The sequence below is a fragment of the Maylandia zebra genome, linkage group LG20 (assembly GCF_041146795.1).
Source record: "Maylandia zebra isolate NMK-2024a linkage group LG20, Mzebra_GT3a, whole genome shotgun sequence".
NCBI lineage: Eukaryota > Metazoa > Chordata > Actinopteri > Cichliformes > Cichlidae > Maylandia > Maylandia zebra.
The window spans coordinates 26,855,351-26,882,833 of NC_135186.1; the positions used below are offsets into that span (position 1 = coordinate 26,855,351).

The following is a 27,483-nucleotide window of genomic DNA, read 5'->3' on the forward strand; positions in this document are numbered from 1 at the left end:
AGCAGGTCATAACTTCTTGCCTGAAGTTCAGTTCCTCTGCCACTATGACCGGCGGCCGCCTCGGTCTCTCCTCCTCTTGCCTCCCCTTTCCCTTATCCACCTGCTGGCCTCCACCACTTGCTGATGTTGCTAAATCTGTGGAAGCTATGCCATAGCTACCGCCAAACAATTCAGTTATTTTTACACATTTGGCAGCGTCTGCCTGAAGGGCTCGTTTCTTTTTGGTCCTAATTTTTTCTGCACCTTCTTTCCTTTTTTTGTTCTCCATTTTCTTTAGTTCGTCTATAAGATTGCTAAACAAGGGGGAGGGTGCATCCGACCTCCTCGGCTGTAATTGGTCCAGCCCAGAGTCAATCATGACCAACTGGCCAATCCAACACCTTTCATTATTTATACCCTTCCAAAAAAAAAAAAAAATCGATCGGCCCATAAAAACAAAAAATCGCCAGCGGCCCACCGGGCAAATGCCCGGTATGCCCGATGGCCGGTCCAGCTATGCTCAGACCTCTAACTCTACCACCACCAGCAGCATGTCCTGAGTTTCATAACCATTATTAGAGTTGCTGAAATTTTTAATTTTGGTTCCCTATGCAGGAGGGAATAATTAAAACATGTTCCAAACTAGCAGATTTTCAAATATAAATTTTACTCTCCTTCTATAAATTTAGCCATTGTATACAGTTCTCTGAGAAAACATTTTCCCCTTTTTTGTATATTGTCACACTTACATGTTTCAAATCATCGCACAAAGTCTTTTCATTTCAGATGAGACTAGATAAATTAAGTAAAAATGCAGTTTTTAAATGGCAATTGATTTTATTAACTGTTATTATTAACAATTGCATTTATTAATTCATCAATGACTCATCCAGGAGCTAAAAAACAAACAAAACAAAAACAAAAAAACTAGGGAATGAAAATGTCACTTGTCTCAGTTAAGGTCAGAGTTCATAATGGGGTGCTAACAAAGAGACTGGGCAAAAATGGTAAGGTTCCAAGGTGAAAGCCACAGCTGACCAAAAACAAACAAACAAACAAAAAACACACAAGTGTTCATCTCACATTTTCCAAAAAAAGAAAAAAACATCAATCATCATGATGATCTCCAGGACATTTAGGAAAACTGTTGTTGACACATTATACGATCATTTTGTAAAGGTGGTGTTTTGGTTGGTGTTGAACTGCTTTGGATTATGAGGACAACCTCTGCTGCACCTGGAAAGGGAGAGGCTGCTTGTGGCTTTCAGAGGAATCTGTTGTTGCTGCTACAATAGTGACTTTGCCGGATTTTCCTTCGCTCACCCACACTCTTCTTACACACTTTACGTCATGGCTCCCCTGTTATTATGGGTGTCTGTGCTTACATAAAAATACTTTGTTACGTCTTTTATCACGTCTGTGAACTGCCATTTGCTGGAAGTCTTAAATCACGACTGGATCACCTCGGCATTGAAATGGATTACACAGAATAAAAGAAGGTCAAGTCTGTAACACGACAAACAGCTGAAACACAATGTCAGCTTCATCTGCAGGATTAAAATGGTCATACAGTTAAATTCAATTCCAAAAAAATAGCGTCTGTATATTAATATTGTAAAGGCAGGATATGGTGCAGGTCATATTAGAGGACCAAATTAACTAAACCAGTTTAAATAGCATTCTTATACTGGAATAATCCTTTTTTGCTATGAAAGCCCATTATAAATTTATTCTGTTTCTAAAGCCTCGTAGAACCTTCATCTCTTTTTAATCTTACACGATGAATAAGCAAATAACCACCTACTCACTAAAAATAAACCTGTGCTCCTGCTTAAAATGTATAGATATTACTGTTACGCGTGAGCTGTATTTGGGCTGTTCAGGGATTAAATCATAGATACTAAAATGAAGATTATAGGACTTTTTTTTTATAGTACAGCTTTATGTTTTCATGCCCATTCCCTGATGGGCTGTCCCAGTCTTCCTCTATAAATTGCTTCACTTGATCCTCCTGTTGGCATCTGCCTCTAAGGACAGCCTACAAGCAAGACAACATGAGGACTGTCGGTTGGAGTATTTTGGTTTTCATGTTAGCCTCACCGGCTTCAGGTAAATAGTGATTTGTTCATTTATTATTTTCGTATATCATGTAAATGATGTATTTATTTATAAAACTGATGGTATGATTTCCCAAAAATACAGGTCAAGTATCACAGGATTGTTCAGCACCAGATAAATACCCGAACACCAAACTGGAGACGAAATATGCCAGGAGACAGAAATTCAGCCACAGCGAGAAAGTTTACTACAGCTGTGACGACGACTTCACTGCTTTCAGAGGCAGCAGGGTTGTGCAGTGTGTTGATGGACAATGGACCAAACTGACTTTAAAATGCGAAAGTAAGAATTTGACCATTTATTTGTTTTCAAGGGCGGAAAAAAAAAGAGTCGCTTGCGTGTTGTTTCACTCAGCAGCCTGTTTACTGAGATATTCTTAGACCTGTAATTTACTTAGATGGATTTAAAGCAGCGCAGAAGCCCGCTAACACCCCCTACTGGGGAAGGTGTTTAATAGATATACAAGTAAAAAAAAATTATCAAGAAAAAAGTCGTTCATAAAAAGAAGTCAGAATGCACACAGGTTCAGTTCAGTTCAGTTCAGTTCATTTTTATTTCAAACATTTCAAACATGTGCCTTCACAATCATTACAAAATATCATTCCATTATTTGTTTGAAAAGGAGTAGGCTGAAGTATTTACTTATTTGTCCCTACCCCCTCAAGTTTTACCTCTCATTCATTTAAAAAAAATTTTGTCTTAAATTAAACAAACAACATATGAAACATATGAAGTAAAACAAAACATAACATACATAAATCAAAAACAAGAAATTAGCAAGCCCCACCACAGTATAGTTTCTTGCATATGAAAAATACAGAATGTGTATATTTGCAGATACACAAGTTATGGAAAAACAACAAACCAAAACAAAACAAAAAAACAAAAAAGAACCGCAACACCATTACCAGCAACATTACCGTCCTGGGTTAACCCCGTTTTCTTCATTCTTATACTTATTTAAAATTAGGTTTTTATATTTTACTTTAAACTGTTTTATGTTTTGACTGTCTTTTATTTCTTCTGTTAGACTGTTCCATAATTTAACTCCTGCAATTGAGATAGACATAGTTCTTAAAGTTGTTCTAGCACTTTGTATTTTTAAATTCCATTTCCCTCTTAAGTTATACCCACCTTCTCTTTCTATGAACAATTTACAGATTTCTTTGGGAAGCAATTTATTTCTTACTTTATACATTATTTGCGCTGTTTTAAGCTTCACCAAGTCTTGGAATTTAATAGCTTGCATTTTGACAAAGAGTGCATTTGTATGGTCCCTGTACCCTACATTATTTATTAATCTAATGGCCCTTATCTGTATTATAGTTATTGTTTGTGTGTTACTTTTGTATGTGTTTCCCCAGACCTCTACACAGTAGCTCATATATGGCAGTAGTAAAGCACAGTATAAAATGTGCAGTGCTTTCTGATCCAACATATGCTTTGCTTTCCCCAGGACGGCAATGCCCCGTGCCAATTTCCCCCGAACATAAGTAATGTGTGGCTTCCAACAGAGCTTGTGGTCAATGATCACCCCAAGAAATTTTATTTCATTTACTCTTTCTAAATATACATTGTCCACACATATTTCTACTTCGATGTTTTTCTTTTGGTTTCCAAACAACATAAATTTGGTTTGGGAAATTTACTGACAACAACATTTCTTACAGCCTTAAAGGTCGATTCACATTTTTCAAGTCTAAATCAGTTGAATAGAGTCATTTAATTTACTTTGAATAACTTTTTTCCCTTACTAAATAATTAAGAAAAATAAATGTCTAGATGCATGCTAAGTTACCCAGTTAAGGAAACAAAAACTTTGTGAATTAGAAAAAATGTGGGGCATGATCTCTTTGGCTTTCTTTGGTTTGAGAGTCACGTGCCGGTCTAAATAACCATACTGCAAACTAATTTTTAACTAGATTATAAGAGATAGTGTACTAGTAATGTAATTGCCTCTGTTTTACAACCAAACTGATTAATGCAGTTCTGTCTTCATAATCAATGGCCTTTTTAAAAATGGAACAGATTTTAATCATTGCCAAACTACAAGATGCAAGATGGTGCTAACAGAGCAAAAGGAAACTAAAGAAATACGTTTTGTCAGATTATCAACTGAGGGTGAAAATTCTTTGAAGAAAAATGAATGTAACTTACATGATTCATCACTCTGCTCTTTTTGAGTCATTTTCCCCATAAATAGGCTTGTAGTTCACCACATATTTTGGCTTGAAGGATAAACTGTGTTTTACAGTTGATCTCTGCAGCCTCTTTAACCATAAATGATCATTTCATGATTTAAAATTCTTTTATATTGCTGGTATCAAGACCAGTTCTGGGCTTCTTAACCTCAGACAAGCATCAAATGACAAGTCCTCTACAGTATCAGTTTCTTCACATGTTCCGGTTTTTTTTCTAGACCTCCATAAAACATTCCAGCGAAATCAGCCTTGGTTGTGGGCTTTTATATTTCCATCTAGAAATTAAACTGTAATGTGTCATTTACACGCTTACTATCTTGCATTTAACAGAGATATCATGTGGCAATGCTGGTGATCTACCCAATGGAGAGTTCCAGTATGAAGGGAATTCATACATCGGGGAGAAGGTTTTTGCTGTGTGCAATGAGGGGTAAGTTTTACTTTGAAGAACTCCTAAAACATCAGAATAAGACTTTCAAGTGGTGTTTGACTGCATCTCTTATCTACAGATACACTCTGAAAGGGCTGAACTACATGATATGCAAAAGGTCTGGATGGGCTGGTGAATTCCCATCATGTGAAGGTACAGTGATGTGGTACATTGAAGTACTCGAACTAGCTTGTAAATGGAAACCCAATAGTTGTGAAACTGTAAGGGGTGGCTTTAAGTGGTAGTGTTAATGCGTAACTAATCCCTGAATGTTATGTAAATTGGGAGTTTAATCTCTTAACTCAGTTGAAGCAAATTTCCCATGTTTGTTTTGGACAAATTGTTATTTGCACAGAAGTCCACTCAGGTTCAGATCAGGCAGGCTGTTCCTCCCAATCATGCTCCTCCAGGTCTCACTGTCATTGCGTGTGTGAGCATTAAAGACTCCCAGAAGGATAATTGAAGAGCACACTCCAGCCCTCCACCCAGTAAATTCAAGAAGGCTGGGTAGTCTGAACTGTCAATGGGAGCATAAGAACAAACAACAGTCAGAACCCGTTCCCCGACCCGAAGGTCCAAGAAAACAACCCTGTCATCCACCGGCAAAACCCCCAACGTACAGTCCCACTGCCTCAGGGCAAGTCCAGGCACAGTCCTGGAACAATCCAGCTCCTTTCCACGAAACTGTTTCCAGAGCCTGACGTATGTGACGTATGAACCCAAATATATCTAACCGATATCTCTCAACTTCATACAACGCACTTTCCCTGCCAGAGAGGTGACAATCTATGTCCCAATAGCCAGACTCGATAGCAAGGTTCCCCCTGTAGGTGGTGGGTGTACAGGAGCAGGCTAAGTGGAAAGCAGCTCAGGCAGTAGCTAAAGCAAAAATCTCAGGTGTGGGAGGAGTTCAGTGAAACAATTGCTGTTGGTGTCGAAGCAACTCTGGAAAACCTATCATGTGATTCAGCAGGGGAAAGCATTGGAGCTCCCCACTCCCTCTACTCACATGGTGTATAGAGTGAGTGGGGTGTTTTTGACTTCAACTGAGGGCATAGTCGGGCAGTAGAAGGAATACTTAGAGGACCTCCTCCCATTGGCATGTCTTCTGTAGAGGAAACAGATTCTGGGTATGATGGGGACAACTTGCCTATCACCAGAGGTGAGGTGACTGAGGCAGTTAAACAACTCCTTGGTGTCCAGGCCCCTGCATTAGATGAGGTTCACCGGAGTTTCTAAATAATCTGGATGTTGTAGGGCTGTCTTGTTTGACATGCCTCAGCATCAACATGTGGAAATCTTGGACGGTGGCCCTGGACTGACCTTGGAGTGGTGGTTCCAATCTTTACGAAACAGGACCGGAGACTGTGTTCCAACTACAGGGGGATCACACCGCTCAGCCTCCCCAGGAATATCAATGCCAGGGAGCTGGAGAGGAGAGTTCATCCATTAGTCAAACCTCAAATGCAGGAGGAAAGAATGTGGTTTTTGTCCTGGTTGTGGAACAGTGGATCTTTATCCTCTCAACAGTATTTAAGGGTGCATGGGAGTTTGTCTAACCAGTGTACTTTTGTGGACTTGGAGAAGCTATTTATTCGCATACCTCACAGTATCCTGTGGGGGATGCTTCAGGAGTATCGGGTGCTGGCCTGCTGCTGAGTTATTCAGTCTGTGTACAACTGTGTACAATTTCTAGGTGGAGCCAGTTGGTGGAAGGCTTTCACTTTGGTGGCCACAGGATCTCCTCTGCTTTTTGCAGATGATGAGGTTCCAGCTAATCTGGATCAGGGAAGAGTTGCTCCCCCAACTGGAGGAGTTTAAGTATCTTGGGTCCTTGTTCACAAGTGAGGGGGAAAAGGAGCAAGAGATTGACAGACTGATTAGGGCGGATAGCAGGGTCAGAATTTTGGTGTAAACTACATCAAAGCACGGATCCAACCTGCCTTGTGACAGCAGTTCAGACTGTAGTTAATGTAATGGTGTGGGAGATATGTTGTTGACACACTTTGGGCCTCTTAGTACTATTTGGGCATTGTTTAAACACCACAGCCTATTGTAGTATTGTTTCTGACCATGTCTATCCCTTTATGACGACAGTGGTCCATATTCTGTTGGCTTTGGCAATGAGTTCACTGTGATTAAATGGCCTTCATGGTCACCAGATCTCAAACAGAGCTCCTGTGGGATTTTATGGAACAAGAGATTCACATCATGGTTATGTAACTATGGGACACTTATCATGTCAGCATGGACCAAAATCTAAGAAAATTTTTTTTCATTTAACTTATTTAATCTATGAAAAAGAGAATTAGAGCAGTTCTGAAGGCTAATGGTTTCAGCGCAGTACTAGTAAGGTGATCTGGTTTGCCTGTGAGACTTGGTGAAACACTAGGAAAGGACAGTTTCAGTCTCACTAACATGTTTAGTGAGTGTATAGCCAGTTTTTCTAAAATAAGTATTTAGATTTATTAAATTCTAACCTTTGTTCACTTGTACTTAAGACATGAAATAAATGTTTCTTATTTTTACTATCAGAGGGAGGCATCACCTGCCCAACCCCAGAAGTAGCCAACTCTGTGCAGAGAACTGGAGGTGTTTCTGCATACCAGGTGGGAGAGAACCTGACCTTCACCTGCAGTGAGGGTTTCCAGCTGAATGGAGCTCAGCAGACCACATGTGACTCCAGTGGCCAGTGGAAGCCTCAACCTCCTCAATGTGTTCCCATACCTGATGATAAAATTCAACCATCACCTGGTAAAGGGTTCATATTTTTACCTGATACGCCACTTACGCTGCATTAGCACTATGAAAAATGGCCTTCATCTGAGTTTGCTAAAACTAAAGTGATATCTTCCCCTGTGGAAAATGTTTTCAGCAGGTAGCTGTGATGTGCCACCAGCTGTCAGCAACTCCAATGTCCACCTTGCTGACAGGTTCATTACAAAGACATCTTTCTTTTCTGGGCAAAAGGTCTATTACAACTGTGATGTTGGATACGTTGCAGCAGGCGGCAGAAAGTCTCGCCTCTGTATTAATGGGAAATGGACACCACTGAAGCTTAAGTGTGAGCGTAAGTATATTTGATATTTCTTTTTGATCAAGTCTTTTTTTAAAACCTAGTTTTTCCACATTTTATCCCATGACCAGGATAGGATTATTGTTGACATAAAAAAATATATTTTAGAATAGCATTTATTAATGTAACACTCTTCAATTAAATTGTAAGTTGCACCCTTGTCCATCAGAGGATTTTAGTGGCCCTTCAGAAATCAGAAATAATTCACTCCATATCTGTTTTCAAATATCCTCCCGGAAACACTAAACAGTGAGTCCTGGACAAACCTCTACCACCTGGAGTTGACTTTTCTTACAGTGGAATGATTTAGATCATATAATATGGATTTTTAAGCCTCTTTGCTTTACTTTTTTTTTTCCACGCATTTACATTTTACCATGGTATCACCCTGTGGGGAGTGCTTAAAACATTGCATTTCTATTGCATACTTAAAAAAAAACCCTGTAGTCTAGGCTGGGTTACCACTGAGAGTAACCTTGAATTGGACAGGATTACTGCATTATCTCATTTGACTAAGTCTTGAGGCTCAATTGAACTTATCCATGGTGAGATGAATGAATGTGTTATCCAAAACGACAGCACCACATGATGATGATAGTTTGTCTTGCCTCCTCATTACAATAAAAATTCTTGAAATGCAGTACTGTCATGTTAAATTATTTCTGTTCTTTGGCTGTAAAGGAAAGCTTTGTGGCTCAGCTGGAGATATTCAGAGTGGACAGTTTGTATATACTGGAGTAGAATTTGGAGATACCGCTACAGCCGTCTGTGATGAGGGGTAAGAATTTTTAAACCTCCTGCATTCTCAGTGAATGCAACTTTGAAACAAAAGGGGTTTCAGCCTTTTGGAGTTATCAGAACTTCTGCATTTATTACTCGCAAAATGTTTTCTGTACTCGAGTCACAATTGTTATTCTACAATTGTGTAACATAACATACAATCGAGTTACTCACTGTGTCCAATGTAGAAGTGGAATTTTAGAAATCATTTCGAAGATGTGGTCTTTAAATGAACTCTGCGACCCATTTCCTGACATTTAGGTTCATGCTTGTGGGACGTGCAACCAGACACTGCATGAATAACGGCTGGAGCGGACGCAACCCTGTTTGTGAAGGTTAGGTTGCCTATCGCACAAGCACACCACAGCTTTTAGATGTCAGTTGGTTTTCCTGAATCTCAGCATCCTAAAATTATTGTATTTCTTGCAGCTGCGGTGTGTGAGGACCCTCCTGAAGTGAGCAACGCAGAAATAACCGGCCTTCAACATGAACCTTACACATACAAGAGTGTTATTCGCTATTCGTGTCGTGCAGGAACTCTTGTTGGAGAAAGGGAGATTTGGTGTACTAAACATGGGACATGGAGTGCACCTGCACCAGAATGCAAAGGTCATATTCTGACAGAGCAGATTGTAGTTTTTATTGTGTTTATGAATAATCATTAAAGTTGAATTCTTTTCTTTTTTTTTCCCCCACAGAAATAACATGTCCTTCACCAAATGTGCCTAATGCTTACTGGACAGGAAACCACAATCAGAAGTTTCAGTACAGGGCCACTATATATATTCAGTGTAACATGGGTTATGTCATGAGTGGGCCAGGTACAGTGTACTGTGAACGTGATGGCCGATGGTTACCTGAGCTTCCCAAATGTCAACGCAGACGTAAGTAATCAGTACTTTTTCCTGGTATGAGTAACCTGAAGTACTGTTCCCACACTAAAACTATGATTGCCTTTTTTTCCCTCCCCAGGTTTTGTCAACCAGTGGGGCTAATTCCCCAGCTCTCAAACCTTAACCTTCCATATTCAGCGCTATCTGTCAAAACTATTTAACAGCATTCAATGGATGAAAACAGTTAAGCTAACATTACATTCTTACCAAAATGCAACTTATTTAAAATCAACCTAAGCCATTTGGGATACCTAATAACCTAAAAATGTATTATACATTACTATACAGACATTAAAACATGTTTTAAATGAAGCTGAAGTACAGTTTGTTTATTTCGATACGCGTTTGGGCAAGAACAGGTACAAACTTTTCATTCACATCTGTACATAGGTTGGGTTTTTTTCTTTTTATTCCTTACAGTTGATAATGTTATGTGTATCATCTCTAGACTAAACGGTGAGTGAGCATTTCATGAACAAACAAGCTACAAGAAAACAAGAACACCAATTCCATTCATTTTAAAAAGACAATACAAAATCCAGACATTTCTTTACATGAGCAATAACAATTCAAGTGCAAATATCATTATCAACTCCGATACATCATAGCAAACTCTTATTTTAAAAGGCAACAATTAAAAGGGGGGGAGTAAATCAGGTTGCAAAAAGGGAAAAAAGAAACAAGCTGATTTAGGTGGGATGGGTCAGTTTTTGGCAACGTGGGCCAAGTGAGCGCATGGAGAAGTTGCATATTGGATTTTAAGATATAAATCAATGACTGAAGCTGATAATAAAGTGAGGATTTTATAGCTGACGAGTTGTGTTACTTGGCCCAACATCGCATTTGAGTCCAATATGTTCAATTTCTTTGTCCTCCTAAAGTCTGAGTCTTAAAATACATGGGGTGACAGTGCCAACCACTTCACCAAGATGCCACCCCTTTGTTACATTTCACCACACATAATGCATTTTTCTAAAAGTAGTTACATTTTAGAAGTTAAATATCTTCACAATGACTTACATTTAATACAAGGAGTCGCAACAAGAAAACAACCCAAAACACATTTCACAAGTTTTTGTGTCACACTTGGCTTTAACCAAGAATTCATTTTCAATCATTGCACTCTGTATTAAAATAAAGGGAAATGACTGACTGCAAATCTAGAGCCCAAGACAACTACACATGCCTTCTCTTGGGAGGTCTTTGGAAGATCTGTCTTCTTTAGGACAGAATAAAATTTGAGCAGTCTTGGGTGTCTTTGGACTTTGGCGGGTCGGACATGAGGGGCAAAAATTTATTTTGGGGGCCCTGTGTAAGAAAATTGTAATTACAGAATTCAACCCTCGTCTAATTTATTTTCATTATTTACAAGACTAAAAAAAATAATAAAAATAATAAAAACAAATTATAAAACTGGTGGAATATCAATTTCCTGGGTGTAGAAACTATAGTGTATCAGATTCGGAGCTTCCCTTTGTTTTTAAACCTATAGATTATAAATGTGTAGCGTACATCAGAAAGACAATGAGACTGAAGAATTAAAGTGACCTTTTAAAAGAAGCAGCAAACATAATGTCCCTCAAAGACATTTCTTTCTCTCTGAGACATGTTCCACTAAGCATCACATTATCTCATTTCTGTGGCTCCCAACAACTTTTTTCATAATATCCACCACGTTCCTAAAATAGCTAACCACCCTTTTTTTTGTATTTGCTTTAAGTTGGCTTGGAAAAGAGCAACAGAAATAATCTGAAGGTTGGAAAATGCTGGTACAGTCTAAACAGACAGAGAATAACTGTTTTAACAGTAAAACCCTTGGAAACTGCTCTAAGAGCTCAAATATAGTCGGGCTTTGAATGAGCTGGACCGCAGCTGCGACATGAATTTTACAACTGCTCCTCCTCGAGGACAGCACACAGACACTGAAGATGGAACCAGAGTTACACAACACTTGCACAACACTTACAGTCATACTTATTGGTAGGAGTTGAGCTCATTTAAGCAAATACAATAACAAGCTCAGACAGCACGCACAAAACATCACTCCTACTGTCTGAAATAGGCGTTTCTATTGTTTGTTTTCTTTTTTTGTGTGTGTGTGGTTTCATTGCACAACACAATAGAAACCAAACCCACTCACAATACTCTATATCCCCACTAAATGTTTGAGCTCAGGAATGCAGACCTGTGCTGAATGGTAACTGACCAAAAAAGAAAAAACAAAACAAAAATGGTGTTGGAAAATTTCTCAGGTCTGCATAGTGTTTATTGTCAAAGCCTACAAAAAAATAAGAGGGTAAACGTAAGAGTATGTCTCGTGTTTTTAAGTCCTGTGAGAGTTGCGCGATGTGGCCTATAAGATGGAGGGGGATATCGGGGGGGAGGGTCGCGATCCGGCGTGTCGGCAGCTGTGTGGCTTTTACTTGTATGGTCGCAGAAAAGCAGAGACTTTGCTGCTTATGAGACGGATGAAGGAGCGGGGAAGCAACTCGTTGGACTCCCGAGTGGTGTACTTAAAGTAGTTGTGTGGGTGAGCCAGCACATCAAAGAGAGTCTTTATCAGTTTTTTATCCTGTGAGGAAAAATCAACAGGTATAAAGTCTTTAATGAAACACACTTTAGTTCTCAGTTACTGCCTTAATCACATTTGAAGGTGTTGCTAAATACTGGAAAAAAAATTGCAGCTGTAAGAGAACATTAATCTCGTCAATATTAACGCACCGCCTGACTCACAACAACAGCTTTGTTTATTCTTACGACACCTTTCCTCTTCTATGAATCACCTTCGCAACAATGAATGATGCCAATGATGCATACAGTTAGCAGGAAAAGGAAAAAGAAAAGGGGGCTGGGCTAACCTTGAGGATTTCTTGATGGTTTTCAGAGGCGTAGAGCCTTCCGTCTCGCACTATGTCCTCTACGAGCTGTTCGTAGTCCTCTGAATTCATAAAAACAACAACGCATAATATAATCACTGCTTGTTTTCTCATAGCATGCTGAAAACAGGTCATGCAAAACAAGTTAGGTGGTGAAAAAATAAACACAAACATGGCAAAAAAACTCATTCATATACTGGAAAACTCCCTTTGACTCAACTTAATGTCACCTTTTTGTAAAGGGAAACTACAGTGTAACATTAAAGGTGATTCATAGGCAGGTGTGTGTTTGGTACACACCTAAGCCATCAGGGTGGCAGAGAAACTGATGAATCTGTCAGGCAGTCACGTTTTCCAGCCTCTCTGTAACATTCCTTTCCTTTGTACTTTGGACTTTTAGCCATAAAAAATTATATTTTCCTCTATTTTACAACTTTTGGTTTTTCTGAATAATCGATCATTTAAAAGCAGATGACAAATATATAATAGTAACAGTTAATTGCATGTCCACCACAGTTGCACTCTGTTTTTGGTGCAAAATATGTAACATTTTAGTCATGACGGCAGATATGTTTTTTGTGCTGCAAGCGTTATTCTCATTAAAATGACATTAACGCCATAACTGCGTTAAACCGGCAAATCTCCAGTTACGCCGCAAATCTCCGTTGTGCAGCCCCACGCACGGGGCGACCCGCGCTAAATAGCTAACGGAGATTTGCCGCATTAATGCGGTTATGGCGTTAATGTCATTTTAACGAGAATAACGCTGACAGCACTAGTTTCCATGTACAATAATTAGCCAATCATTCAAATTAAATGTTGTCCATCTTTTTGCAAAAAAAAAAAAAAAAGCTAATATGTGTTGTTTTTACACAGCTACACTGACAAAAATAAAAAGACTGTCACCTGCCACGTTTATTAAAAATAATACTATATAAGATTTATTTTATAAAACAACCCTTTAAGGTCAGAAAAATTTTAGACACATAACAGTTCACAATCTAAGCCATCTGGTGAGAAAAGTGATAATGTTTCATACCATCATAAGTAACATAGGGGATCTGAAAGCCTCTGGCGCTGTTAGCCTCATTAGACTTGAAGTTAATCCAGAGACGTCTGGACCGAGCTGTGAAGGCGATGGGCCGCTCATATGTCTGACATGTCTCGTAGGTGGTGATGGACGTAGCTGACCCTTGTATTAAAGAAGAAAAATGACCAGGTTTATAGTGTGATTAAATTACTACATTTCAATGAAAGCTAATGAAAGAGGGCCACTTACAGTTCTTCCTCATAACCAGCACATCTCCACATTCATCCTCTGAAGGCAAGAAAATCTCCGGCACAACAATTAGGATCTTGCGCTTGCTGGGTGGGTTGATGTTCCAAATGCACTCCACATTTGCAGGGTAATTACCAGGATAGTTAGGTGACTCAATATAACCCATAAACTCGCCCATCTCCCCGCCACATTGCCTGTCTAGACGCACACAAACATATCAAATTAAATTCAAGCCCATGTCTGAGAAAAATGAACAACACAAAACAATCATTTTCATACTCACTCTTGCACTGCGAGACACTTGTGGCACCATCAAAATCAGTGGTGGTATTTCCAGGACAGGAGATGCAGTAGTTTTGTTTAAACTCTGTCTGATAGGTCCCCACAGGGCAGCGGATACAGCGGTGTACTGTGGTGTTGTAGTAATGACCTGGAGAACAATCAACTGCAGGGAAAAAGTAAAAATATTAAGCGAAGAAGTTTGGATTTCTTCCCCCCAGCAAAGATAAAAAGTTGACCTTTGACTTCACAGTCGTGGAAGGAGCTGGACCCTTCCCGCTTGGTGCTGAGACCTCCCCCACAGGGAAAGCACAGGGTCCGTCCCAAATCTGGTTGGTAATTGCCCTGAGGACATGGCAGGCAAGGTTTGAATCCACTGCTGGAGTAGTACCCTGTTGGACACTGGCCTGGATTTGATGTGAACAACACAGGGATCAGGCTTTTTAATGAGTCAGAAATGGATGTTTAACATAGTCCGTGAGACTTTAAACAAGGCTACCTGCACAGGAGGAGATGTTCCGTGCGCCCACAGGCCCATGGCCATCGCTTCCAGGACAGAGGTCACAGGCCAGCTGCCCCTCTTTCTCCTGGAAAGTGCCGGGTGGACACTGGACACAGCGTTCCTGCTCACCGTGGTAGTAAGAGCCTGGCAAACATCTGACTGAGAGAACATCCACAATGGCTTCAGTTAGAGATTAGGACACACTTAGCTATAACTCCTCATTAACTAAATGTGTAACGTGGATGGATAAAATATGCATTTGTTATTTGTATCTGGGATCATTTCTATTAATTCTGGTGGTTAATCTTTGTAACACATGAGGAGAGCAAACCAGAGCAGATGAACACAGTTTTTTTTTTTTGTTTTATTGTTATTGGCACCCCAGGTGATAGTGGGTTCCAAAGTAGCTTGCAGGGGCAGAAGCAATTGGCTAAAACAGCTTAACTTGCATGTCCTTTATTACATTTGCTAATTGGATGCAGAGCTGGATTATAGTAGAGCCATCACATGATACTGGATGACACTTAAATCAGCTGATCTCCTAGGGTTGTGGCTGGGTCTGATTGGGTGATGACTGATTAGTTTTATTGTGTAGAGACCTCACCTGAAGACTAGCTAAAGACACACCTTCTATGAAACAATGATGCACAATGTGACATTTCGTAAGGTTATATTCTGACATTTAGGGTGTACTAACACTGGGCACAATTGCTCTGTAATATAACCAACAGTCCAACCAATCTCCGCCTGGGCCCACCTGTTCAAGCAGCCCAGGACAGAGTTAACCAGACTTGACGCTCAGGTATGACCCAGTGCTCCCGTTAGTCAAATTAACTGAACTTTGGAGCTCAGACGTGCTCATGTGTGGTATTTATTGGCTGCTGTGAGTACATCCTAAGTTTCTAAATACATCCTTGCAGCAAAATTAGCTTATCCAAGACTACCATTTCTGCTCTCTGGTCTTACCACATCGGCCACTGTCCCTCTCCCAGCCTGGACCACAGTTTTCCTGAATAGGAGCAGCCTGGGGAAGTTTTTGGGCCACCTCATATTCCAAACCAGCAACTCTGATGAGGAAGCGCTCCTGGTTGATGGACTTCTTCAGAGCCTTGATATAGGTTTTAACCTGCTTCTCCATCCGTTGTCTCAGGCAGCTGAGATTACAACTCCCTGGATTGGAGTCCATAAAAAATGTAAATAAAATTTTAAATAATTATGTCTTAAGCACCAACTAAGTTGATCAAGGTTTTCCTTTGGGATGGAAAAAGAAAAGTCCAACCTGTAGCATCTGTAGGTTTGACCTCAGCTTCCAGCTCTAATGTAATGCGTGTTACTTCTTTGTTGGAGGGGTTGCGAGCACGTCGCCCTTTAGCTTTCTTGGAGGAGTCACATTTAAGGTTGACAAATGTTACAAGGCAGTTGCTGCAGGGCTGCCCTCCTCCTGTGGACACACAATATCATATAATATCTTTAAGGCAGCACCGGCATACATTGCTTGGATCTGTTATAGAGCAGTCAACCTTTAAATATTAAAATAAATAAATAAACAACACATCTGTAAAGGAACATATCCAGTTAAGGACTGACCTTGTCCCAGTGTCCGTCCTCTGTCCTCAGTTCGGCCAGGCAGCTTAGGATGCAGGTGACATTTGGCGTTTTTGATCTTGAAAGAAGCCGTCTGCTTTACTGGAGGGGCCAGAGCCTCTACAGACAAACACAGCCCAGTGGGTAGGAGGACACTGAAACATCACACTGCCATCCCTGCAAAGACAGCTGTCTGTGCTGTTGTGATTGACATGTTGGGTCCTCGAAAACTCTGCGACCATATGAATATTGAGAGTGACAAACCTATGCAGCTCTGACTGCTGTTGGAGTTCAGCCTAGTGGGGGACTTCCCTCTGAGGATGGGGATACCACAACTGACAGAGTAGCTGTTATCAGATTCTGTAAAGGTTCACACAAAAATAAGTCCATAAACTAATCTTTTGGATCTGAGATAATTTGTGACTCGACTCTGAATTGCGGTGACATACCTGCCAGATAGTGAGCCTTAGAAGCACATGTAAGAGAGCAGCTCTCTTTCTTGCCAGTCTTGCTGCAGGTCAGTGTAGCCTTTGGTGCTACAAGCCCAGGAGGACATTTCACAGGCTCTGAGAGAAAACACAATCTACAATGTATCACATAATGTTAACACCAATAAGCTGGCGTAGAGAGAAAGACTGCACAAGCAGTATGTGGAAAAGGCCCGCTTCGAGTGTATGTCAGTGAATCAACCACTTGGGGGCAGTGCTGCTACATACCAATACAGTCTTTCTTATTCCAGTGCAGCTTGTACCCCGGTGGACAGGTACACTCATAACTCCCCAGTGTGTTGACGCAACCGTATTTACAACCTCCACGATTTATACTGCACTCGTCGATATCTGTGAAGAGAGGTGTTAACATAAGTACAAATGTCCTGTGGACATCTGAACATGCCTGGAGAAGATCAAAAAATATCAAAGGGAAAAGGATTTTTATTGACAAATACGGCAACAGAAATATAAAAACAAAACAAAACAATGTGATTAGTCCAAAACAATCTGGAGTCAATTCTGCTGATTTACATGAAAGACAAGCAGGCCTCTTATAAAACAGCACAGCTATGAATGACGAGTTCCTGTAAGCTCAGTTCCATTCATCCTCACGCTCTGGAAAGATTAATGCGTTTGCGTGTAAACAGAAGTGATTTCTCATTTTGATGTCACCCACATTCAATTTCATGGTCAAAATTTCTCTGCTCTTCAAGGAGAAAGACTTGTGGCAAGCAGTAAATTATAACTTTTCAAACACATGCTGAGCTAAAACCACTAACAGCATCCGGGATCCAGATGCAGTCTGGCTGCCGTCGATGCCAGACAGAAAATTAGTTTAGTGAGTGGAGCTGAGGATTCGGCAGGCTACGGACAAGTGGCACTGGGAAAGAAACGGAGATAATGGCAGTGATTGATGATCTTGCTTGCTGATATGAAATGCTCTTTCTTGTCTCATTCAATTATTCACTCTGAATACAAACAGTCTGCGTGCCACTGCACTCCCCGAAGAAGATGATGACTTCATCAGTAGCGCTCTGCTGTTCTGAAGCCAGAACTGCTTGAAAATGTTGTGAGGGATGTGCTGCTTATCCTCTGCATCAAAGCACTTCATTTAAAGGACAAAGAGCTCTAATGAAAATCTGATGGAAGCAGAGCTCATCTGCCAGCAACTGTTGTTTTGACTTCTTTGTTCTTCCCAAATTTGAAATGTGACCAAATAGACTTATTCTAACATTTCTCCAGATCGCTTTAATCTTTTTTTTTTTGCTTTGCATGCTCTAACAGAGCCGATGTAGAGACGAGCCAAGAAAGGAAAGGGCAGAACAAAAAGACGATCTGACATTTAGACTCTGCAACTGCTTTGTATCATGTAGCAGAAATTTAGGGTTCATAAAAATGTCAAAATCTTTTAACTGTAATCAGTTTTGTGAGGTTAATCGCCAACTGGCCCATGTTGCTTTTAAGAAGAATTTTTCCCCAAGCGCAATCTGGGCAGTGTTTTCTGCATTGGACAAATATTTATAAATCACCAACCCCCTCCTTTTATTTTCTTTAAAACAAAAAAAGAAGAAGAAGAAAGTTCCACTTTAATTTGTCCTTTTTTTGTGGTTTGGCGAGCAGCCATGCAACGGATAAATCCAAATACTGGAGTCGAGGGGTGATCATATGTCAACTCAGAGCAATTTTTAGATTTACTTTTACATTAAAATTGATTTTAGTTTAGGTTACAGTTAGTTTTGGACATTAAGAGTTTTGTTTCATAGTATTTTTTTTTTTTTCATCATTTGTAACAAAGGAAAAACAGCAAAACCCCCACATTTTTTAAGATTGTAAGCACTACAAATATTTCAGCTACATCCTATAAACATGACACCAAAGTGAAAATATGCAATTTCAAAAATAACAAAAAATAGGACTAATTGTTTAAAAAAAAAAATGTAAATGTTAAAATTGAAGACATATTTATTGTGCAGTACATACCTCTCACTTTGCAGCTGCATGAATATAATATGAGTAATTTGCACGATTTTTTAATGACCATTTGGTGATTCCAGAGTTGTCCTTGGAATAAAAAGGCACTTACGGTGCATGATCCTACATTACATCAGCAACACTGTTTGTATTGTGTGATAAAATTTGTTCCTTTCTTTATAGCTTAAAAAAAAAAAAAAACATTCTGTAGCTTAGATGAGTATCTTATTGTAAGCAACAGAAACTACGAGAGGCATTTTATTCTGCATTATGCAACAATCAACCCTCAAAGCTACAATAAAGGAATTTGTATTCATGTAGCACATTCAGGATGAGTAATGATTTATTTTTTAAAGAGCAAATTTCACCGCTTCGAAAGTGTGACTACCTTTTGAGCTTTAACCTGTTCAATCAATCATTTTTCCTGACACAGCAACATTCGGCCATAATCGAATGAATTTAAGTGGAATTTAACTGGAATCCAGCCTTCAACAGGCAGGTTATTGTAACCAACAAGATTACAGTTTGCAAGGAATTTGTGAATTGAATGATCGTTTTTTTCTGTTCGCATTATTTATATACTAGGATTGCATTCATTACATGTATTGATGTCAACCCTTTGTATTATGTGTCCCACATTTTCTTTCCAAGATTGAAAGCATTTGGAATTTTACATTTACTCCCTCAAATGTTTTTTCAGGTCAGATTAAACCACCCAAAGAGTACATGGAAGTTTATAAAACTTCAACAAAAACAAATATTTGCAGGGTATTTAGTGTCCAAGTAATATATTTCATATATTTCAAATACAATTCATAAGGTTAACATACGTACAGAGCACCATAAATGCTTAGTTTATGACTCTTTTGCCTAATATTGATCTGCATATGGTAAACAACCTGCTTTTTGGAGGTTTGCAAAAGAAAAACTGGTTTAGAGAGAAGCTGACTAGTAAAAGAGGGTAAACTGGCTTGGTTTAGAGGGGTGGATGAACTAAGGGGCTAAACCAAGTTCTAGTACAAGATTGTTTTAAACTTCTAATTATTGAAAGCTGCTCTATTACAGCCCAGGAATACAATTAAGGAGCTAGAAATAAGCCTAATAAGCCCCCTTTAAGTATTTAGGTATCAACTGGAACCCTTTTTGATGTTTAGAGATCTTTTTCATAGATCTATGTACAAACATGTTTTTCGTAGGATAAAAATGCCTTTCTGCCACGGTAAATGCTGACTGGATCAAATTAGGTAAATTCAAAAATACTTTAAAAGTATTTAGTCACGAGCAGTTTGAGTCTATTTTTTAAAGCAGATAAGCAAAATGAGCAGATTGTTTTGCTAGCCGAGAGGGAGAATGGCTGGATATACTCTCACTTGGGAGGAATGTTGACATGCCTCGGCACAATGCTTAACAGCAGGTCACTGACCTAATTGGGTTTGTTTAGGGTGAGTCTATTGTTTAACACCAGATTTCTGAATTGTTTGGCAGCCATAATGTCCGCTGATAAACCACAGAGGGGATAACATAACCTCATACTGTTGTGGCTGGGGACGAAGAAAGTACAGCAGCGATCACCATAAATCTCTGGGGTTATCTAACAGTTCCGACAGCGGTGGTGGTAAAAAGAGGGGGGGGGGAAGAAAGAGGGGAAATCATTCATCACTTGCGCTCTATACAATGGTATAGAGAGTCATTTACGCCTGACCATCTTCTTTCCTTTTAGCAGCTCAGTGCAGCCTGATCACAGTCCATCATGTGAGTAAAAGCCTTACAAATCCAATCCTGGCACATTTATTCCCTGAGCTGACAGCTAATACAGCTACCCATGTGTGGAATGGATCCCGTGAACCTATTAAACTCTTCTGAAATACAGCAGACTATGTAATTCCAGAATTACATACAGTGGGTGGATAAAAATAAAAGTAACCCCTTACAATGTATTGCAACCCAGCAGCACTGCCACCACATCTCTGACTCCATTGAAAGTAAGCATTAAAAAAAAAAACAAAGAAAGAGTAGGTGGTTCACAAAAAATGTAAAACTGTTACTCCTATGCAGTTTTTGACTAACTGCACCTCCTGATCACAAACATCTACAAGTTACCACTCTCTAGTCTCAGTATAGTCAATTCTGTTGCAACATTCCCGATCGGTCGACCTGTCAAACTACAGACAAAAACACATAACGAGTCACTTCAAAGCTATGTATTTCAAGTGCATATGCCGTCTCTCTATGTCTCTCCCTAAACTACTGTGAGGCCCCGAGGTGCAGGAGACAGCAGCAGATTCTAACTGGTGATACACGCTCCATCAAAGGATCGCGGCAACACCCTGATGTGCTCTGGCGGGCCTCTTGGCAGATCTGACGTGCCCTCACACACCTCCTTCTGACACCAAAGGCCGTTTCTCCTATCTGTTCTACACCAGAGTACAGTAACTACCTGCCCATTTTTGATGGACATACTCCACCTTGAAGGACCATAACCTCCATGATATTATTTCATGTTTTAGTACATTAAGTACAGCACAAATTGTCTGCACTTTATATGACTGCCAAGTGTAGCGTAAGTTCTTAGATTGAGTTCTTGCCTTCCAGGCAGCCACCTGTTTCAGCTCATTTCAGTCCATTTGAAAATCGACTTGTAGAGGTCTAAACCTGGCTTGTGAAAGGTAATCCATCAGAGTGAGCATTTAAATACACTTCAGTTTTACCCAAGAATGCAGCTGCATGTAGGGACGTTTTTTTGTTTTTCTATTTTTTAAGGATGTTGTCTCCAGATTAATGAGCTTAGCTTGTGTAAACACCAACAGTAACTATACATTGACACTTAAAAAAAAGTTTAGTTTGTGCCTTAAAAGAAAAGAAAAGAAAAGAAAAGATGTCCCACAGCAGTCTAAGCCTATAGCAGCATAGCTAAGGGATGGTTCAGGGTCACCTGATGTAGCCCAAACTACAAACTTTATCTAAAAGGAAAGTTATGAGTCTAAACTTAAAACTGGAGGGACTGTCTGTCGAATCCAAACTGGAGCTGTTTCTACAGTAGAGAGGCCTAATATCTGAAGGCTCTACCACCCATTCTACTTTCAAACACTCTAGAAACCACAAATAAGCCTTCAGTCTTTGAACAAAGACATCTGAGGTCTTCAAGATATGAGAGGGCATGATCATTCAAGACTTTGTATGCGAGGAGATGAATTTTAAATTCAATTCTGTTTTTACCAAGGAGATGATCTCTTTCCAGTCCTGATGATCTGACAACCTGATAATAATAAATCATAAGAGTCCAGCCTAGAAAGTGGTCAGAATACAATATGGTTTAAAGGCATTTGTTCAAGTAATGGACAAACGTAGCTGATGGTAGCATGAGAGGAAAAGCAAAATGAAATCCAAAGTCATTATAATTCATCCTAAGGGGGATATAAATATAATGCACAAAACGATTTTGAAACATTTCATTCAGACCCACAAACTGTGACATTACTTGGAAAGTCAGAGGATCACAAAGGTTGTTAGGATGCATCATTAGGGGACAATGGGTGTCTGTAAAAATGTCTTGCCAGCCCTTCTAAAAGCTGCGCAGACATTTCAGTCACTGTAATGCCTATGGCTAAACTTCCTGCAAGTCTTATAACAGTTACTGCAGAAATAAAACACTTTGTAAATTAGTCATGTAAAATCTATAAAATCTCTCAGCAGTGCTTTATTAAAGCTGTCAGTAGGCATGTTAAAATTAATAACATTTTTAGTATTTCTAGTGTTTTTTTTCCCTGCCAAACATAAGAGCAGTAAATGAAAGGTTAGCACAGAAGTGCTGGCTCTAGAGGAAGAGTGACAGACAGGAGATTTACACCCGGAGACAAGGCAAAGAAGAAACAGACATGCTGGCTCACCTCCACAGTGTGCCAGTCCGTAAAGGACGTAGCCCTTATGACAATGACATTGGAAACTTCCGGCAGAGTTGACACAAAAGTGGTCACAGGCACGGTCAAAAGAGCATTCGTCAATATCTGTGTAGATAGAAAGACATGCTGTTATAAACTTTTCAAACAGTTCAACAAATTACACACAAAAAGCCTCCAATAATAATGGGATCTGTCCTCGTTTCATCTTCTGTATTGTATTTCTTGGTTGTCAAGAATTGCAATGGGTCAGAAAATATGTCACAAAAAAAAGTATTTTCCAAGAAAGGCGTCTTCTGTTTGGTGCATGGTATAGCGCTTGACCTCCTGCAGTCATGCAGTTTTCCATTTCGATGCACTGAAATGAAATTGTCCAAGTTGTTTTGAAATAACAAGTGGCCACAGCAGGAGACAAAAGAAAGCCCACTCTTTACCTGATAATAGGAGCCTTTGGGTTGGTTTTTCCACGCTAACGTTGGACCTTGGGAACACTTTCCTTCTCTTTCATCTTAAGCATGCTAAATGAGCCAGAGTCGGTACAAGTCCTAGAATTTGACTTGTCAGTCTGTTACTTGGACAACACGTAAATGTGCGTTTAAACATCCACATTTTTTGCTATAGCACGTAGATATACATGTCACAGTACGAGTGCAGATAAGAAGACGTGGATTTTCAGTTTCTCTGGTTTTCTCACCTTGTCAGCTTCACTTGCAAATCTACATCAAATCAGCTCCTTCCTGCCTGTCTCTGTCTCTCTTACACATGGATCCTGATAAGTTGCTTAAATGTCATGGGCTCAAAGACCATAAGGACAGACACATGAAGCTACAGGAGACTGCTGACATTTGGTTTTATTGTGATCAAGGCTCCCCTTAATGTCAGTAATGATCTCTGTCAAGCCCAGACAGCAAATGCTGGTGGAAAATGGGGATGTGCTACAACTTTGCTGGATCAACTTGGCAAATAAAACAAAGGTTTCTCAGGACTTTCCCAGGAATATCATGCTTTCATCAGCTACATCTGAACCTCCTCTGGGTTATGAGGAAGCACACGCTGCCATTAAACGGAGGTCACAGGTATTTCACAGCAATTAAGTATGTTTGGTTAAATGATATGCTGGCTTAAAGAACGCAGGAAGACAGACTGATAAATATCTGCTCAAATCTTGCATGGTTTTTGAAAAAATAAAAATAAAACATTGACATTTGCGCACTGGGCATAATCCAAACTAGACAGATAAACCATATGAGGATCACTGAGGTTAATATTTGGCAGGCATGTTGTAAGAGCAACCAAAAGATAAAAATGTTCTGAGATTAATAGCTTATTAAGATATCAGTTTACAAAGCTGTACACAAGCTTTGAAGGAAACGTACAAGCTGATGTTTTAAAGCTGGAAAAACACCAAAATGTATAATTGGTGCAGCTTAACTTTTACAAAATAAATCTTCTAGAACATAATTTTTTTTTACCACAAACCAAGTATTAAAAAAAAAAATGACAACAAGCTCATACAGTTCTTGCCATTTGTCTCCTGCGGAGGCCTCTGGAGATTCATAAATAGCAATGATAGATGAGTGAAGTGTGGGTTGGCACACGCTGGAAGAGGCATTGCAAAAGTGATCGTTTTTGGAGTGTTAAGGATAAACTCGACTCAAGCGCACTTTTAAATAAAAAGTCTAAAACCCTCTAGGAGTTAGGCGTGGTGACTGAGTTTATCCTTAAAATATGCTGCAACCAGTGACGCCAGAAGTCAATCTGCAACTTATCATTACACCGTTTTGTGTGATATCATGCTACAGAGCATAAGTGTTAAGACATCTGGGACTCCCACAACCCTTATTTACAAGACAGTTAAGGTGAAGTATGCAGTGGGAGTGCAAAGACGACATCATGAGGTGATGTACGTGCAGGGGGATAGCAGTCACACTGAATGCAGATGAGAATCGCAACTCAGAGCTCCTGTCACTAACTTCCTTTATGCAGTCTCACATCACTTTAACCTTGAACCTTACTCAAAATAAAACGGCAAATGAGATCGACTGCAATGAAAACACTGGCAACTATTGTTTATCCAGGACAGATAAGGCCTCCATCACTGATGTTCCCTCTGGAGAAAACACAAGGTCTGATGAACATCTGAGTGCCCTCATGTGGATCACGAGTGAGAAGAGGAGGAGGAGGAGGAGGAGGAGATGATTCTGGAGGGTGTTGTGGGTGGTGGAATGCTGACAGGGGCTCAGCAGACATGCCCCATCCTGACTTAGGGACCACGGTCCACTGAAAGCAGGGAAACACCACGACTGTTTAAACCAAGATAAACCAAGAGTTCAGTTTACACATCTCAACACCTCACGGTGACTGCAAATGTCTAAGAGTAACTGATACCAGAGAACACAGTGACACGCAACGAAGCACCAGCAACTATTAGCAAAACCAGGAGAAGGATGGCTGTAAATTTACTGCAGGTGCACCTAATCTTCTTAGTCTTTCACTTCAGGATTTATACTCTATATGCACTTTAGTGAGCTCGATGATAGGATTACTCCTGGCTGTTTAGTCAAAGTAATACCTGTTAGACCCCAAGCTATGTCCAAAAAACTTAGAGACCTACTCCACATCTCGCACACAAAGGTGATGAAAACAGCACAACGTCTTCTACAGAGCTAGAGAAGTCATATTAACCTTTACAACTGACAATATGAACCTTATGACCCTTGTAAATGCATTACTGCATTATGGGAAATGTAGGATGGATTTTTTTTTGCTTTTGGAGCACACCCCACATGAAAGACTAAAATTACAGATCTGTGGACCTCAGCTGTTTTGATTTTAATCACTCTTTTTTTCCCAAATAGGTCTCTTGCGAGACAAACAAGAGTCTGGAAGTAATACTAAATAAGCAGTATGCCCCTTTAACCACACATCTACATTCCAACATGAAGGGTAAAACAAAAAAAACTAAGACAAGCACAAAGGAGCTACATGAACAAAAGGGCAAATAAAGAAGATCAACTTTAACCTTTACTAAGAGGCACTCAGCTTTTATTTTGCCCCGATCCCCTTCCAAAAATGAGAAAACACAATAGGAATGACAAGACGAGTAGCAGGCAAGTGACTCAATAGTGTGGAGTATGCAAGCATGGCAATACCTCACTCAACAGCAGGCGAGCTTTATCACAGCCCTTCTCACCAGACAAAACACACAGCGCTAAACAAGAACAACCCTGTTCCAAAGTTGACTCCCTGGCCCAAAACAGCACACGGCTGAGTAGGTTAAGGCATGGTGCCACATAAAACAAGCTGTGATTTACATTCCGACATGCACAGACCGCATTTTCTCAGTTATCTGTGTTATTCTGGCAAAATAAACTTTGCATTGTTTGGCGACAAATAATGAAAGAAAGGCATCCACCGAAAATAGATTTAAAGAGAGAAGAGAGTGGCTGCAAAGAACGGCGACAGAGAGTACGTTTTCATCAAACGCACACGATGCTTGTGTACCGTGTTAGAGTGGTGTGATTCAGTGCAGCAATTCTGAACCAATTGCATGACGTTGATGTGTACCAGGCTGAATATTGATTGACCACATCAATAAATACAAAGAAAGGAAAAATAGCATGTCATCTGTTTTTCACTTGGAGAGAGGCTGGATTTGGCTCCATTGTTGCAAGCTGTCTGTCTTTTTTCAGCGTCTTTTTCTGTGGTGGCTTTATTCATCCAAGAACCAGAGATTTAAGAGTTGGAGCCCCTAATTTCCTACACCTGTGTTCAGCCATTGCAAATTCTTATTTGTTCTGTACTAGTTCTCCCAGGTCCTGCTGAGCAGCAGCTACCACTAAATACAAGGGACAAACATGCCAGAGAGGCCTGGTTTGGCTTCTCTGAAGGACAGAAATCTCCGAGCGCATATTTTTGTGGCATCGGGAGGCAACTGCTCTTTGTCGTAGTTGTCATTTAATGCAAAAAATCTCAGTCTATGAGACAAAGAGTGTTTAGCAGAAGCTTTGGAGTAGGAGTAAGTAGAGACAGTTTGTTTATTTAAGTGGCAAATGGCAACGAAACGGGCTACGTACCTTGGCAAGTTCTCTCATTGGTTAGCAGCTTGTAGCCTTTCTTGCAGCTGCACTCAAAGCTACCCACTGTGTTTCGACACACATGATCACACCCCCCATTGTTCAGACGGCACTCGTCAATGTCTGTGAACAGAAAACCATAACGAGGAGCGGATACATCAAATCACTCATCGCAGCTGCAAATGAGAGAGCGCTGAACTTAAACCTACAGCATGCAATTTTTTTGTCACTTGGAAGTAGGAAAAACCTGAAGATGCGTTAGCACAGAGTGGCCTATTTACACACTCAGCAGACAAATAGAAACATCATCATTTATCAGTTTTCTGGGCTTATAAGAAAATACACACACACACACGAACGGCTTTAAAAAAGTTCTTAAATCTGAATAGTATGTTGGAGATGTATGTAAATGAGGCAGCTTGGACTAACAGTGCAAAACAGGACAGTCATTTCTGTGGAAATAAGCTTCAGGGGTTTCCTTGCTGGTCCTCGGATAGGCTAAAAATCAGCTTGCGTGTGACTTTAATGGAGTGCAGCTCTCACACAGTAAAGCCCCGAAGCAGTAAGGCCTCTAAATCATCATTGTCCATCTCCTTCCGATTATTCTGCTCTTTATTTCTGTAGCCAATACTGAATCGATATGTCATGTGCTGATCCCTGCTTTTCATGGTGCTCTGCCTTGGCAAGTTTGGCACCAGCTCTGATTAATTCTGAATCATCATCACAAATGAGGCATCTGTCTCTTGAGGGAGTCTTCATCATCTGGTTAAAATAAATGCATGAGAGATGGAATTAAATAATCCCATCCTTGCTTCATCTTTGTCTCAACTCCTCAGAAGTGCCTGGCCCGAAGCGAGCATCTGTCTTCTTGTGCCAGTGCTGCCTGTGTTCATTTTCCTCTTGTTTCCTCTCAAACTAAACGAATACAAGCCAATGTATTTTTATTAGAGTTGTTAGTCTAACACTGTAAGCACACTGACACACTGCTATCCTGCTTTTGTTCACCTACATCCAATGTTTGTTTTCCCCAAGTCTCGATAATTCCACATAAC

General features: G+C 40.0%; 2 protein-coding genes across 4 annotated transcripts in view; one reads left to right on the forward strand and one right to left on the reverse strand.

The window, feature by feature from the left end:
* The first annotated feature begins 1,980 nt into the window (after positions 1–1,980).
* LOC101465527 (membrane cofactor protein) lies at positions 1,981–9,789 on the forward strand. Of its 2 annotated transcripts, none has more exons than XM_012917771.2 (11): positions 1,981–2,088; positions 2,182–2,379; positions 4,629–4,728; positions 4,808–4,881; positions 7,264–7,482; positions 7,604–7,798; positions 8,486–8,582; positions 8,846–8,919; positions 9,014–9,193; positions 9,283–9,468; positions 9,557–9,789. In XM_012917771.2, the coding sequence occupies exons 1-11, from the start codon at positions 2,034–2,036 to the stop codon at positions 9,577–9,579; spliced, it is 1,401 nt and encodes a 466-aa protein (XP_012773225.1). In that variant the 5' UTR covers positions 1,981–2,033; the 3' UTR covers positions 9,580–9,789. The 2 variants fall into 2 exon arrangements, with proteins under 2 accessions (XP_012773225.1, XP_004546304.1); XM_004546247.2 differs by having other exon boundaries at positions 7,607–7,798.
* Positions 9,790–9,791: 2 nt separating this feature from the next.
* scube3 (signal peptide, CUB domain, EGF-like 3) overlaps positions 9,792–27,483 on the reverse strand; it is a 75,249-nt gene continuing 57,557 nt past the window's right edge. For both annotated transcript variants that reach the window (XM_076878695.1, XM_004546244.5), the window contains 15 exons: positions 26,432–26,554; positions 22,347–22,463; positions 16,714–16,836; positions 16,447–16,563; positions 16,262–16,357; positions 16,001–16,117; positions 15,693–15,854; positions 15,380–15,583; positions 14,411–14,572; positions 14,151–14,318; positions 13,916–14,077; positions 13,633–13,830; positions 13,393–13,545; positions 12,336–12,415; positions 9,792–12,049 (listed from right to left, as the gene is read on the reverse strand). In XM_076878695.1, coding sequence (XP_076734810.1) covers positions 11,897–12,049; positions 12,336–12,415; positions 13,393–13,545; positions 13,633–13,830; positions 13,916–14,077; positions 14,151–14,318; positions 14,411–14,572; positions 15,380–15,583; positions 15,693–15,854; positions 16,001–16,117; positions 16,262–16,357; positions 16,447–16,563; positions 16,714–16,836; positions 22,347–22,463; positions 26,432–26,554 — 2,135 coding nt within the window. In that variant the 3' untranslated portion in view covers positions 9,792–11,896. The remainder of the gene's footprint in view (positions 12,050–12,335; positions 12,416–13,392; positions 13,546–13,632; positions 13,831–13,915; positions 14,078–14,150; positions 14,319–14,410; positions 14,573–15,379; positions 15,584–15,692; positions 15,855–16,000; positions 16,118–16,261; positions 16,358–16,446; positions 16,564–16,713; positions 16,837–22,346; positions 22,464–26,431; positions 26,555–27,483) is intronic.